General features: G+C 39.2%; 1 protein-coding gene across 3 annotated transcripts in view; it reads left to right on the forward strand.

Annotated features, from left to right (window-relative positions):
* Positions 1 to 16718, forward strand: part of RASSF8 (Ras association domain family member 8) — a 98293-nt gene that overhangs the window by 71773 nt on the left and 9802 nt on the right. For all 3 annotated transcript variants that reach the window (XM_045587851.1, XM_036456124.2, XM_045587852.1), the window contains one exon: positions 12102 to 12309. In XM_045587851.1, coding sequence (XP_045443807.1) covers positions 12207 to 12309 — 103 coding nt within the window. In that variant the 5' untranslated portion in view covers positions 12102 to 12206. The remainder of the gene's footprint in view (positions 1 to 12101; positions 12310 to 16718) is intronic.

Consider the following 16718-nt stretch of genomic DNA (forward strand, 5'->3'; position numbering starts at 1 on the left):
AAAAGGTCATTGTTCTATTCCCCACTGTTCAGGGCACATGCCCTGGTTGTGGACTCGATCCCCAGTAGGGGGGCATGCAGGAGGCAGCTGATCAGTGCTTCTCTCATCATTAATGTTTTTATCTTTCCTCTCCCTTCCTCTTTGAAATCATTAAAAATATATTTTAAATCATTAAATAAATAAAAATGAAATGAGATATGTGTTTATTTAACTTCACTCTTTTCTAAAATAATATAGACATAAATCAAAAAGGTTACTTTGTTTTCCTCATCCAAAGGAGCTAAACAAACAATTTAAGAACTTGTTGACTGAAAAAACAAATAATATATTTGAAGGAGCAGCTGAGCAAAAAGCATATGTTGGGTTTACTCTGTATATTCCCAAGCTATAAACGGGAGAGAATATTAACCACAGCAGTGTGTGTGTGTGTCTTCATCATCTTAGACAATTTATTTAGGTAGGTAATTTACAAACCGGAATCTAAAAATAGCTGAGAAATCTGTGCTGTTTACTCTATCAATTCTTTTGTTTTGATTTCATTAGATTCCTTACATTCTTTTTACTAAAACCCTCTGTGTTTTTAGGGTGGAACATGTCTTCCATGTGGCTGGTGACATTTAGACGATTTTGATTAATTTGTTTTCAGGGAGGCAGAAAGCTTTGCTTAAGTGGTAAAGTGTTGAAAAAGAGCTGTCTCAGGAGAATTTATACTTCGAATTTTTTCCAATTCCTCAACATTAGTATTATCTTCTTGTGGTCATTTTCCTATTGACTTTTTCGTAAGTACAATTTACTTGCACATTTTCTTTCACTGGGTATGTACAAATTAATATCTATACAAATGATTTCAATTAAACATTTTATTTATAATCACATTGAAATCACAAATTGTAGATTAGAACAGTAGTATCCCTTCTTTAAGTATTGCCTTAGGACATATTGAAGAGTTTTACAGCGTGGTATAATATTTACGATGGTGTCTCTACTAATAAGATTTAACGTGTATTCCAGGAGTTTAAATCCATACTACAGGGTTTTTCTAGACTTAAAGTTCTTGAACACCGATTCTGTCACCTCTGGATTCACACTGACACTTTTGCATTAGTTCTGTGCTCTTCTCCCCAGTTAAACGCAAACTGTTCGTTTCTGTCCTGTGCAGTTAGCACCTGTGCTATTGAGCAAACTAAGGTGTGACATATTTCAGCTACAGTGCTAGGGCTTCAAGCAGTAGTATGGGAGTCAGAGGGGTTAGGCAGATGAGAACTGTTGAGATAAAACAAAAACGGGAGAGCGGCCACCTCCAAGTCAGAAGAGAGGCCAAAAGATTGGGGGCGGATGCCTGGGTGGAGGCTGAGGTGAGTTTGAAGGATGTACAAGAATCAGAAGCATTTTCCAAGGAGCGGGCAGCATATGCAGCACAGAGATGCTGGAGAGAACGATACATAGAGACCTGGAATGCTTTGGCTTTGCTCAGGGCAATTGCAACAGTTGCAAGGTGATCAAGAGGTCATACATACTCCATGACCTGTGAAGAGGTTGGATTTTATCCTGAAGGCCATGGGGAGCCATTATAGGGTTCTAAGAGGGAATGTGGAGTCAAATCTGAACGTAAGAAAGATTTTCTTTAGCAACAACCGATAAAATGGATACATAGGGGGAGAGAGGCAGGATGGGAAGACAGGGGAATGGACCAGTTAGCAGGCAGGTGCAGGATGCAGGAAATGCACTCAGCTATAAGTGTTCAAAGCAGGATTATTTATAATAGCCCAAACTAGGAACAACCTGAATGCCCCAAACCAGTAGATGGTGAACAAGTTGTGAATATTTATACAATGGAGAGCTCTACTGCAGTGAGAAAGAATGAACCACTGTGCACAGGAGCAGCCACAAAGCTCAGCAAACATACTATTAGACCAGAGAAACCAGACACCACTTCGAAAGCTGTCGTCCATTCACACGAAATTCGGAAACAGGCACAACTAGACGGTGATGATAGAGTCAGAATGATGGTTGCCTTTCAGGGGCAGGGTTGGGACTCGGAGAGGGGTTCTTCTTAATCTTGGGTGTGGTTAGATGGGTGCATTTGAAATTTATCACACTTAAATTGTACGTTATGCTTCAATTAAAACATGTTTTTAAAAGTCCAATTTTACCCTAGACATGTACACTCTCCCAGTGTCATCCCCAGTCACTGTCTAAATAGTGATTTATTACCTGGCTGCTGCTCTCCTTCTCACTGAGGAGGGAGCAAGAGGCAGGTTTTAGTGGCCCCTGGAGGAATTCGTGGCCATGTTTTTTACCCATTTCATTCCATGGGTTGGTACTTCTGCAGGCGACCTTTGGCCAGGATTACCACTGGATTACCAGTGCTTGAGCTTCGCTCTCTTCTCTGAAAAGGTAGGACTTGGTAAAACATAAACACATGATGGAAATCAGGTATGCTAATGAAGTGCAAATAAATTTATTTAAACCTAACAAACAATAGGGTGCTTTCCCCTTAAGCAAGCAGTTCGATTTGGAACTCGTACTGGGATTTTTAAACAGTTAATTTCTTCAGTAGCAATACCCTGTAGTTGAGCCTTTTATATTGATTCACATGTTTTAGGTTAGGCGTGTAGCTTTCCTCTCTCAGTCTGACTGCTGATGGACGGCTCACAGCCATCTTCTGGTGCTGTGGCTTCTGTAAAGGGCGGGGAATAGGCCTAGTAAGCACAATTCAACAAATAGGATACTGATAGTAGACAGCATCACTGACAATATTTACAATAAACATCTGGTCTTGTGCCCTGAAATCTCACAGTACACATCTCAAACTTGGTATCTATTTTCTTTAATAACACTGAAGGCCCACTCAACAGTCCAGCACTTCCCACGCTATTTGAAGCTCACCACATGCCCAGTGCAGAGGGCACACAGTAGCTAAAGAGAATGGCTACTAATGATAGGGTGAGGAATAGTGTGGCAGTTTGGGGCGATAGCGTTATTTGTTTTGTCACACTGAATAACTAACGTCTCTATTAAAATACCTATAACTTTTAAAGGAATTTTAAATATATTTTTATTGATTTTAGAGAGGAAGAAAGAAATAGGAAACATCAATGATGAGAGAGAATCATTGATCGACTGCCTCTTGCTCCCTCCCCCTCCTCCCAATTGGGGATTAAGCCCACAACCAGGCATGTGCCCTGACCAGGAATCAAAGTGTGACCTCCTGATTTATAGGTAAACACTCAACCACTGAGCCACACTGGCTGGGCCCTATTACTTCAAAATATCACCAAAAATGCACCTATTTTTGCATATTATCTAGGGATTTAATTACTTAATTAGATTTTCTTCAGGAAATAAACAGAATAAACAAAATTATTATTTAAAGAGTAAGGGGAAACTACCTTTTCACGTTGTTTGAATGGATACTTCTTACATTTTTTTTTTTTTTTTTTATGAGAATCTATTTAGAAAGTCAGAGATAGAAGTGAATCATAGAAGAAATGGGCTCAGGAAACAAGTTACAGCAAAAGGAGGGGGTGGGGGGGAGAGAAGCTTTGAGAGATGAGAGAGAGGAGAGGTTGGTCCGCTGGGGTGGGGGAAGCACAATCTTTGGACAGAAGAGGGAGTACTCCATAGAGAGAGCCGCTGGTTTTCTATGATTTGGAATAGTTCCAGTTTAACAGAGATTCTTAGGAATTAGGCATCTTTCTTTAGTTTTGCCAAATATAATCTCTGGTTTTCATACTCTTAAAGCATTTAGTACTTTTGATGAACCAAAAGAAAGATATAGAGACAGTAAAGCAACAAGCAGACTGTCAAATTACAGTGGAGAGGGGAGGAGGATCTGGGGGAGATAATAGATCAACCGAAGGACTTGTATACCTGCATATAAGTACAACCAGTGGACACAAAACTCTGGGGAGGGAGGGATGTGTGAGAGGGAGGGAGGGGGGCAAAAAAAAAATCAGTGAAATATATTAAAATAAAAATAAATAAATAAATAAATAATAAATTAAAAAAAGCATTTAGTACTTTAGCCACTGAATAAATTTAGTAATGAAATCTTTTTTAAAAAAACATTTAAACTGTTTTTTTAATTAATTACTGCATTAATTAAATCTTAAAATTAAAGTTAGTACGAGTTTTATAGTCTGGTAACCCCTTTGATCCAAGGAGCTAAAATTTTCCTTTAGTAATATATTTATTTTATTACTATTTCCTCCCCAAATTATTTTATTTTGGCTTTGAAATGTTTACCTATTAATTTAGTTTAGAAACATATACCTGCTAAAGAACATATTTTGATGTATAAAGTTTGGCTATTTGAAGTCACTATTGTGGCTATGAGTTTAAAAAAAAATTTTTTTTGAAGAGTATACACACATAATTGTAACTATAAAAATTGTGTGTCAGAATTGATGGGCTCAATAGTTATGATATTATGAGTGAGAAGCCTATGGTGATTTTGACTTCATAGATAAAAAATACATGTCTTTTTATCCTCTATTAAGTAAAATGGTGGGTTTCATTGCAGAATACCATGAATACTGACATCAGGAAACTGATTCATTATACCTGAATGGTGTCTTAAGAATTTGAAGTGGGTAAAAAAATCAGTAATCAAGTAGCCACATACACTCAGGTTTGGAGGAGAAATGATCCTGCTTTGCAGACAGCCTGTTGTAGTCGAAAGGCCATTGACACTGGTGGTCTGGTGATATTTGCCTCGTATCCCAGCTCTATTCTGGCAAAAACCTCAAGGGCCAGGGATGCCTCATTAAGTCCGATTTGATTACTGAACATCTGTTCTTCGCTACATCCCAGTTCTGTGGCAACAGTTAGGTCAAATATATTACCTAGCTTAGTAGCATAGGAATTTATAGATCCCATTGTCACATCTGCTGAATCACTTTCTCTCCTGAGCCAGGATTGGCGATTCCAAATGTCCTTGCAGACTCGACCAATAACTTTATCTTATAAATAAGTAGCTTTTTAGTGGTTCTGAGCATTTTCACATTTGGATCTGCCTCCTGCTGGCTGAGTAATATTGGACAAGTTACTGATAGAAAGGATTACGTAAAATACTGTATATGTGTATATAACGGTTACCTTTGCATCTATCACATAGTAAGAGTTCAGTAAGTGTTAGCTTTTTACTATTGTTCCTGGTTAGTTCAGTAAAAACAAGGACATGTTTTCTTTTGAAGTGTTGGTTTGCAATGAAGGTAGCAAAGTATATCTGCTTAAGGAGGAAGATCACAAATCTATTTGTACTTAAATCTGTCTTTTAAATATCACCTACAATGATTTTCTTTTCAGTAGAAACATTATACCATTATCTGCTTATTGCCAGTTTCCTACCGATTCTGAAAGAGAGCACGAAATAGCACATGTAGCAGAAAGCACAAATATAATTGATGCCAGAGTTGAGGATTTTTCACGTTAAGATTTTCAAAGTATGGTCTCTTGTCATACTAAGCTTTACCAGGAGTAAAACATCACAGAGCTTGGACTACACACATGCTTTCAACTATTTCTGAAGGCCCAAAAAAGTAGGCTGGGACCTAACAGAAGATGTAATTGCAAAACAGATGGCTTTTTATAGTACTCGAGCAAGAAGTGGAACCCAGTGATCTATTATTTTTATGTTTCTTAAGAGATTTTTGTGCCAATAAAATTAAGTTGCAAGGTCCCCGGCTGTTCCACCTACCATAAACATTTAAGAAAATTAGCGAGAACAGACCACATATAGGTTTTTTATGCTAATGTTCTTATGCCTGTGGTAACCCCCATTTTATGGTCTGTTTTAACCAGAGTTCTTTACAAGAGCAGCTCCCTCAATAACATCTGTACTGGGCACTGGATTTATTTCAATATATGTAAAACTTAGTCATTTAATTTCAGATTTCAGAATAATCTACGTTAATATGGTATTCCAAAGGTTGGCTCTGCTACCATCTATCCACATGGCTTGGATCCAATGATATGATCTGGCCTGGCTTCAGCCTTCGTGTTCAGGGAGATGATGGTACTAATTGATGGCCAGTGCGTTGCTAGCTCTGACGCTTTCTGAAATGGGTGACGTTTACGTGCCTGGAGGAAGGACCTGCATATGCCCATCCCACTCTGACATCTGCAGGTGTGAGGAATCCGCAGCTTCCTTAGAACCAAATAGAACAAAATGTATTTTTTTTTAGTGTTGCTGGTAGGCTTGTGTCTTGAGAAGGAGAACGTGGCAAGGCTGGAATGGTAGAAAGGAAGTAAAAAGAGAAATTGCACGTGCCACGCAAGATTAGTGGCATTTTGTGGTGGAACGTGGCCTTCCTGTTAAAGTCGACCCAGGCTACTGCCACTAGAGAGATTGCAACCGTCAGGAGTTGGCTTACATGAGGGCTGTGAGGGCCCTCGGAGGCCTTGATCTAGACTGAATAGTGTGCGTCTGCTTCCTTTCCATCATTTTTGTGACATCCCTTCAACCTGCTACCCATGGGCGCTCTGACCTCTCCATGCCTCCTTCTCTGCTCACTCCTTCCTAGGTATGATGTTGTGTAGGCTTTATTACTAACACTGGCTTTATTAGTGTTCTGTGAGCTAGATATTAAAAAAAAAAAATGAAGTCAATCTAATAAATAGTCTTGTGTTACCATGAGGTATTAGACTGATTTTACAAGTAGATACCATGGACAGCGGGGGGGGGGGGGGGGGGGGGGGAGAAGAAGGGGGGGAGTGGAGGGTGAGGGGGCAAAAAGGAAATAAATGACGTTTTGAAGGTGTCAGTTAGTATATTAGACTGGTAGAAGGAATTATTTTGAAGCTGACCTTACTTTTGAGACTAGCCCTAGTTATTGGAAACCTGTATCTGTTTTCTTATATAGGTAATTGTGAAGAACCTGCTTTTAAAATTATAATTATTGCATATTGACTCTATTTTTGCTCAGAGCAATAATTGACTGGTCAGAATTTATCTAAACTGTTAGTTCACAAATAAGTACCATCCTAGCAAAGTACTTTATTTCTAAAAGGTTTTGATACTGTTTTATGATCTGTTAACACTTCTGGGTATGAGAAAAATTTCTCTATCTGATTTTTAGTAATTCTAATAACTATTCAGAATATACTGTGTTCATTGTGCTGAATTTTGCTCTCTGATAAAAAACAAACAAAAAAAACCCCACAAAAAAACCAACAACAACAACAAAAAAACCAACAACAGCAACTAGTGGCTAGCATCAGCATTTCATTTAATTAAAGTAGCTACTCTGATTGTGAGAACTTTATTATAACTCAGTTTATCTGTATACTGGTTTTACAAAGAAAGCTATGGTATGCAGTAACCCTAGGTCTTAAGCAAAACTAGCAACGAAGGAAATGTTAAAATTGGTAATAAGCTGTCTGTCTGTATGCTTGTGTCTAGTGTCCAGGAAATAATGGAATTTACACAGAAGCTTAATGTTTACCACCATAGGAAGTTATACTGGGTAAAAGTACGCAGTCACCTCTTGTTACTCACCAGAGCCTTGGGTCACAACAGTTTTGTCATGTGATCAATACATCACCTTGTTTTACATATTTTCTGTTTAAAGACAGCATATCTCTATCTCTATCTATCTCTATCTATCTATCTATCTATCTATCTATCTATCTATCTATCTATCTATCTATCTATAAGCCTCATATGCAAAGTGTCCTCTTGGGAGTTCAAGCGGGAGACCAGGAGTTTGATCGCTCTCTATGAGATGCGCTGACCACTAGCAGGTGGTGCAGAAAGAAGGAAGGCTCCAGCCGGCAGCCAGAAGGCCCCGATCGGCCCTGATCACCGCCCAGGCCTAGGGATCCTTTAGTCTATATATATAAAACCCTAAGCGACTGGTTGACGGGTTGACCATTTGACATTGATGTGCATTGACCATTAGGGGGCTGCTCCTATGTTGAGTATCTGGCCCCCTGGTGGTCAGAGTGCTCCCACAGCAAGAGTGCTGCTCAGCTGACTGACAGGTGCTAGATGCCTAGCTCATGGCTGGCAAGCGCAACTGCTGTGTTGTGATACTCCCCTGCTTCCACAGTAGCGCTACCAAGTGGTGGCAGTGGCAGCAGGCACAGCGATGTCAGGATTAGCAGGAATGACGCCTGGCCCAGGCTCGGGTCCTCCCCGGCCGCCTGCCACTTTGCACACCTACCTTAGGGGATGTTGGACAGCCAGCTTCAGGCTGAAATTGGCAGTCAGACATCCCCTGGGGGGTTCTGGATTGCTAGAGGGCACAGGGTAGGCTGAGGGACTCCACTGGTGCACAAATCTGTGCATCAGGCCTCTAATTTAATATATAATGTTGATTCATTAATATGGAACTCACAGCTAGCAGCACTATAGCTTGTGCCTGAACAAAGCTTATCTAACACACATCCCTAAGGCACATCACAGCTTTCTTGTGTTTAGGAACAGTAGATAGTACTTTATCACAATGCTTGGGGGAACATTTTAATCAGTAAAATAACAACAACAAAAATGCAAGAACATAACACTAAATAGACTTTGACAAGGACACTTGTTGACAGAATGAAAGCAGACAAGAAGGCAGAGCAAAGACCTGTCTAGCCTCAGCTGGGAACTCAAATTGTTCACTGCTGTGTATATGTCTGTAAATGACTAAACGTGCCACAAGTGTTAGTTTGAGGGTTAAAAATAAATCTTAGTGCCCTAGCTGGTTTGGCTCAGTAGATGGAGTGTTGGCCTGAGTACTGAGGAGTCCCCAGTTCGATTCCAGTAAAGGGCATGTACCTTGGTTTCAGGCTCAATCCCCAGCCCTGGGTGGGGCTCATGGGGTAGACAGCCAATCAACATGACTCTCTCACATCAATGTTTCTCTCTGTATGTTTCTCCCCTCCCTTCCATTCTGTCTAAAAATTATGGGAAAATATCCTCAGGTGAGGATTAACAGCAACAAAAATCTTAGTGAGTTGATGAATTCACAAATAAGGAAACCATGAGTAATGAGGATTGAATGTAATTCCACTGATCTTGGGGAAGTGTTTCCATAAATTCAGATGCTTAATTCCAGTAGGCTTTTAAGATAGTAAATCGTTCTTAGTTAAAGAACACTTGTTCAGCAGTGGCATGTTACCTAACAAACTTAGTTCTTACCAAAATTATTAAAATGATAGTGAATATAGAAACTTCATAATGAAAACACATACTTCTTATATCCATACCCTCACAGTAGAACCTTACTTCTACCTGCATCATGGTTTCCGTGGACAAAAACCATTCCAAATTCCAACTGGGATTCCAAAGCCTGTTTTGCTTCCTGAGTCTTTAGTTCCAAAGATGACCTGTCCATCACACGCGCCTACAATGTAGGACTTTTCCCCTCCTATCTAGCTCTGGGGCTGGGAGCAGAGCTTTCGGAGTTGGGCTTTGGAGGGTCTGAGAGAAAGAGCGGGGAGTTCTAGGGGCCTCTGCTGGGAAGATGGATTCTTCAAATGACTCTCATGGTTCTAGGGAACCTAGGGATTGTTGTCAGTACAGCCCCAAACTCGACAGGAGCCATGTACTAAGACCAGCGGCCCTTCTAGAAATAAAATGTGGGGCCATGGGGTTCATTGACCTGATCCATGAAGGCATTTTTCCTGCCCTCCTCAACAGTTCAAGGTTGAGTTATATTAGTGGTGTTAAAACAAACACACAGACTCGGGCTTCTCTGTGATGACCCGTGGTAGGAAGTCTGTGATCCAGTGGCTAAAGACCCTGCAGGTTGAGATTAACTCGGGCAGTGTTATTTGTGCTCCGTGTTTTCCCACATCTCTATAACTCTGTAATAGTTAACAGATGGACATGTGTTTTATGTTCCTTTGTATTCACTTAATGATTAAAAGCTCAAGGTGAAACTGTGGTAATTTAGGCAGGAAAATATGTGGTGGTATACCAAAACCTTTGTAGACATTAAAACAGTGCTTTGTAAGTTTCCTTGAAATGACAGGTTTCTTGGTGGGGAGAGGGACTTGTAATGAGATCTGTTGTCATTCTTGTTAGGATTCCCAAGTTTAAAATTTTTTTAATGATAAGAAATTAGGTATTCAATAGATTTTAATGCCATGGAGTTTTTGGTGTGTTTTTTTTAATCCAGCTCATTTATTTAAATCAAATAATTCAAATTTAATATATTAATTTAACACAATATATATTGTTTGGCCACTTTTTAAACTTAACTTTATTCCAAGAAAGAATAATGCATATTCTAATTCTAATAGAGAGTGTCTAGCAGAGAAGGAAACAAATTTTGTTAAGTCCTAAGTCTTCTCTTTCCTTTCTTTAGATGTTCTCTAAATGGATTGGGGACAATAGCATATAGACCTCTCACTTGAAGTGTAGAGTGCGCACCAGCCCATTAAGGGAGCTTTTAAAATTTTATTTACTGTGTTTCTTACAATTCGTTGGTTTCAGAACCCTTTCCCCCCAGAAACTCTTAAGAGCTCACAGGACTTCATAGCTGAGGAACACCGTTACGGAATCAGCTTGTCACGGGCAATTGCCCCCTTCTCTGGTTGCATGGGGGTTTTATGAACCGCCTTAGCACTGCAGAGAGAGCTAAAGCACGTGCAGGGAAAGTAACATTCGGTCAGTCCTTTCTCTTGTTTTCGGGATGACAAGAACGATTTTTGTAACGTCCCTAGAGAAAGTAGGAGTATTGATATTCTCCTTCAACTCACCCAGGTGGCCAGGTGGCCTGGAACTGTCTTAGGTCCTGTAAGAGATTGTACATAATTAAATTACTGTTTGTAGTAAATACCACAAGAAAATTTTTAGGGTTTCCAAAAGAAGCTTTTTAATAAGGCATCAATCTCGAAACACCATTGTTATTGTAAACCTCAACGTCATGTTCTTTCTAATTAAATCAGTGTGTATCACACCTCATAAACGTTAATGTTTTTTTAAAAACCACAGAAAAATTGGACAACCACGGCACAATGGACAAACAAATCATATTTTGATGAAATATTTAATGCAGGAAGAGTGGAGATTTTCAGTACCCATAGGAAAAAGAACCGTGTGTAATTGACCCTTAGCAGGCTCATGATGACACTTGAATAGAAGAAATCAAGGCATTCGGCTTAACTGTAGGAGAAAGTAAAAATTTCTGCTTCACATCAGTGCAGCTAAACAAAAAAAAAAACAAAAAACAAAAAATCAAACACTGGGAAACGGCAAGTGTAACAAAAGGTTACGGTTTATATTATTAGAATAACATAATTTAAGAAACTTGTCAGACCCTAATTAAGTCAATGAGAAAAGGACATCTATGGGGAAGTTGTCAGCCATCAGAGGAATTCATTTCCTTAACTAATATTCTCTGTTCACCTGAACCTTGTGCTTCACCCTGGAGGGGTGAAGAGGCACTCAGTCCCCCGGGAAGAGAGGAAGGCAAGGGACACACATAACAAAGGACTGCCTGGAGTTATGCACACACCTCTGCAAGGCTGTAGAAACTGGTTCCATTGTTTACAATTCCTAACATGACACTTTAAAAAAAAAATTTTAACCTCAGAAATGATTCTAATGAAATAATTTTTTTTTAAAAAAAGAAACAGCTTAAATGTTGAGCAATGGGACTTAGGCAAGTAAATGAGATTTATTTACCCAATAGGAGTGGCCTTACGATTAAAATTACAATTATAATTAAAACTATAATTATGAAAATGACAGTTATGAAATATTGTCATGACAGGTCAGTTGCATTCATGTGGCTGAATTCAGTTCTGTAAAATAAGGATGCACATGGTCATTGATGGTAGTGGATCATCCTATATTAAAATTGATTTGTAGCCCTAGCCAGTTTGGTTCATTGGATAGAGTGTTGGCCTGGGGACTGAAGAGTCCCAGTTCAATTCCGGTCAAGGACATGTACCTTGGTTGCAGGCACATCCTCAGTAGGGAGTGTGCAGGAGGCAGCTGATCGATGCTTCTCTCTCATCAATGTTTCTAGCTTTCTATCCCTCTCCCTACCTCTGTAAAAAAATCAATAAAATATATTTTTAAAAACTGCTTTGTGTAACAGTTGCATACTAGAAGAAATCCTAAGATTCATTCTATTAAAAATGTTTTTTTCTCTTTTTAGCTGACTGCACAGACTGCCTTCTCCGTGTTTGCAGAGCCAGAGGAGACATGACCTGACACCATTGATGCCCCGTCTCAGGGCCCTCGGGTGACGGGCTGGTGCACCATGGAACTTAAAGTTTGGGTGGATGGAGTGCAGAGGATTGTGTGCGGGGTCACCGAAGTCACAACTTGCCAGGAGGTTGTCATTGCCTTAGCTCAGGCGATAGGTAAGCGAATTCCCTGGTGTCCGAGGTGAAGTGATTTATGGGTCCTGTTGCTTGTTTGGCTTAAACATTGATTTCTAACGGGTTTTGTTCATTTGCTTTCATGATACATCTCACAAGCACACTTTTATCACTCTTCCCTGTGCTTAGGTAAATCTGTAAAGACCCTGCCTCTCTGGTCCCTCCCCCCCGCTTCCCAGATTTTACTAAACTTGAGTCTAGAGTCTGTACTATCTTCCCTTCTGCTCTTTGTCCTTAACAATGGTTTCTGGAATGAAAGATGTCAAAACCTAGAGTCCTCGTTCCCAAGCCCCTCGTTGGAAAAATCCCACTTACTGCTCATTCTGTATATGTTTAGAAAAGAAAATGCAACAAAGTAAACAACATGGATCTTGACTAGAAAGGTAATGTGTACTTTTAAAATCTTATCATACAGTAAAGATGAAGTTGTCAAGTATGTGCTTACTGGCTCCATCTAATTCAGTTACCCTGTTGCACTTTTTCTCCTTCTTTACTCCCAGTTTATCTTTATCACATTGTCTAGTGTTTTATAGTGGCCCAAAACCCTTTTGGAACATGATGAAGGCAAAAACATCTACATCGGGAAAGCCAGTAATAAGGGTTTGAGTTTATATTTACATCTTAAATCCATTATTTAGCAAGCATGTATTCAAAGGAAACTGTTCAGCCCCATGCTAGGTGTTCGGTGCCTCTTTGTCTTTGAGCTTCATATCAAAAGTTTATTTTATGTCACGCTGGTTTATATTGAAAGCACGTCAATTTAGCTCAGGGTTGAAACAATCCAGTTTCACATTTTATAGAGACAAGTGTGGCAGATGCACCGTTAGAAGTTGGCAATGCCATATACAATACAAAGATAGAGGGGTTTCTTTTGGTTTTGCTGTAAATACTATATAGCACACTCCTATATCAAACAATGCTGAAAATCCTAGGCTTTCACATCTAACAAAACTTTCTTGCAATTGGAACTAATACTATGTTATGGACTTAAGTTTATCTATTAAAGAGGGGAGGATTTAGGTATTTAATTTTACTTCATATTCTTTATAACCAACTTATTTTAGTAATTTTCCCTTTTAAAAGTTTCAAAGTTTCACATAACTTATTTGAATTAAATATTACCATATTGTGTGTGTTTTTTTGTGTTTTTTTCCTTAGTGAAAACTAGGATTAGAAAGTGTCAAACTTTCTAAGTGTTATATTTGGGAATCAAGCCACAGACAGTAGTAAAAACAAACCAACAAAAACACACACACAAAAGGCATGGCGCTTGGGAAGTACAGCAAGCTGCATTTGTCTACATCGTAACCACATTTCTGCACAGAATTTCTAAGGGAAGATGCCCACGTGTCCCAGGTGTGAGTTCATCTGTTTGCACTCAGGAGTGTCCTTGTTTGTGAACAAGCAGAAAAGAAGTTTTAACAGAACCTGCTCCCCACTTTTGCCTCCTCGGCATCTCAGTCCAGACCTGTTTTGAAAAGTTGACACCTTGAATGAGGATGTTTTATGATATTTCTCCAAGGCTTAACAACTCTTTCTGTATCATAAATACTTGATTGAATTAAGAATTCATCTAAGAGATGACTCACCTGGCAGCCAGCCAGGCGGTGGGTCCTCACTTCCATCGCGCCTACGATCACCTCAGCATCAAGTGCAGGACGCTGATACGCACTTAAATAGTTTTATGCCTTGTAATGAAAGTTATTGGTATTCAGACTAAAACACTAAGTGAAAATTTTACAGGATTTGGCCTAATCACTACTATAAGAAATAACTGAAGTTGTATTAATCGGGAAATTGCTGTCGTAACCAACAACCCCAGAATTTCTGCAGCTTAACAACAGTAAAAGTTTAGTCATGCTATTAGCAGAGTATAGACTGGCTGCATGTTTCTAAAAAATGTATAGTGAAGCAACTTTAAAAGACTAGAGTCTTAGGTTTAAGGCCGCCTATGTGCTTTATGGCGGCACAGTACATATATTCTGGATTTGGGATTGTTGAGTTTTCCAGGCAGCTGAAATCACTTTGGGAAACCACCGAGATGAACACATGTACACAAGTCGGTAAGCTGATGCAGTGCTCCTGCGCAGTCCAGTCAACCTGGAGCTAAAGAGAGCATTCTCTGATACAAGCTGTTGAATGTGACTGGTAGTACAGAAAGAAAACTTTCTACTCGGACCTTTGGCTATGTTGACAGGTTAGATTCAGGTAGTAGAAATAGAACCGATTCTGAAATGACAAGAGACAGAGTGACTGAAAGTGAAATAATGATTGAAATAGTTAATTTCAACCAATCAATGTTTCTCACATCAAAACCTCCCCCTCCCTCTTTTTCTCCCTTTCTATCTCTTCCCCCACACATCCCTCCCTTCCTCTCTCTAAAATAGAGTGGGGTGTATATACATACATATATGTGTGTGTGTGTATATATATATATATATATGTGTGTGTATATATGTATGTATGTATGTATAGTGTGTATGTGTGTGTGTGTATTCCTTACAGAGAATATGTTTTTATTGATTTTAGAGAGAGAAGGAGTGGGGGGGGGGGGGGGGAATAGAAACAATGGATTGGTTACCTCCCATACATGCCCCAATGGGGATTAAGCCCACAGCCTTGTGGTACAAGGAACAACATTCCAACCAACTGAGCCACCTGACCAGGACTAGTCAGTATTTTATTTACCATTACTTGGTTTTAGGTACCAAAGCAGCTTAAACTACAAATGGCACAAACAGGTTGATAGATGTTCCTTTTTGTTAGTTTTAAGGCACATCAAGGTGCATTTAATGCACTAAAGGAGTTTTTGCAGGAGAAATTTGAATCTATCTAAATTAAATAGGATCTGTAGAGCCTTGCCAAGTATAGATATTAACAATAATGATTATGGGATTTAATTGCATAAACTACCTAAAACCCAATTTCTATAATAAAATCAAAGATATTCATTTATCTTTTTAAAACGCTTTTTTATATTGCTAAATGGATTTTTTTTAATTGCACTAAATGTGCATTATTTAACAAAAATGGAAAGGTGGCAATAAGTAATCAACCAAGACATTCTCAAAGGGCAGCAGAACCATTAAGCATTGGAAAAATCAGCTTTATATTTAATTATGACTAAATTAGAGCCTTTAAAATTTTTAATTTAGCTTGTGTAATATAACGATTCGTTTTCTTTTTAAACATTCTTCATTGGCCTGATGGAATTAGAGGGGCACTACTGATCTAGTCGAGAGAGAGAGAGAGAGACAGACAGAGACAGACAGACACAGAGACACAGACACAGAGGTCCAACAGCAGGAGGGGGTCCTAAAATTGGTAAAAAACAAACAAACAGTGGAGCCAAGAACACAAAGTGCCATGGTCTCTGAAGCAGCGTGTTCCTTGAAGATTTGTCATGTGGCTTTTCTTGGTAATTTTTAACATGAAAATCATTACAAACCAATTAGATTTCAGAAGCCAGTCCTATGTGCTAAGGCTTTCTTTTTCGTTCTTTTTGTTTGCCCAGATAGTTTGATAATAACAACTAATATTTGCAGCACTTTTCAATTTCACAAAACATTTTTATATTTGACATCTCACTTGATTGTCACAACAACATTGTCAGGTAAGAAAATACTCTCACTGTATGATGAGGAACCGGAAGCTAAAGGAAATGTACGAATGTGTGCACATTGGAAGTAGATGGCAAAGCCGGATTGAACACAGGCCTTCTGACTCCGAAGCTTTTGTTCTTCCCACTTTGTCCAGCTTTACATGGTTGGGAGTTGTGGAAAGTTGTTTAAGAGTCTTTTTATTTTTATTTTTTTAAATATATTTTATTGATTTTGTACAGAGAGGAAGGGAGAGATAGAAAGTTAGAAACATCGATGAGAGAGTCATCGATTAGCTGCCTCTTGCACACCCCCCACTGGGGATATGCCCGCAACCAAGGTACATGCCCTTGACCGGAATCGAACCCAGGACCCTTCAGTCCCCAAGCCGACGCTCTATCCATTGAGCCAAACCGGTCTCGGCTAAGAGTCTTTTTAAAGTCAGGTTATTGTCTTACTACATCCCTGTTTAATAGAGGTCTCTGCTCAGCCCTAATCTTATGTGATTAACCATCCTATATAATAAAAGCCTAATGTTATGTGATTAATTTTGTTGTATAATCATCCTATATAACAAAAGCCTAATGTTATGTGATTAATCATCCTATATAATAAAAGCCTACTATGCTAAATGTCTGGTCATCTGTTCAACCAATCAAAGTGTAATATGCTAATGATTTGCTAAGGCTGCTCAACCATTTGCTATGACGTGCACTGACCACCAAGGGGCAGACAGTTGACCAGTCAACCAGTCGCTATGACGTGCACTGACCACTAGGGAGCAGATGCTCC

Source organism: Pipistrellus kuhlii, unplaced genomic scaffold (assembly GCF_014108245.1).
Source record: "Pipistrellus kuhlii isolate mPipKuh1 unplaced genomic scaffold, mPipKuh1.p scaffold_m20_p_3, whole genome shotgun sequence".
NCBI lineage: Eukaryota > Metazoa > Chordata > Mammalia > Chiroptera > Vespertilionidae > Pipistrellus > Pipistrellus kuhlii.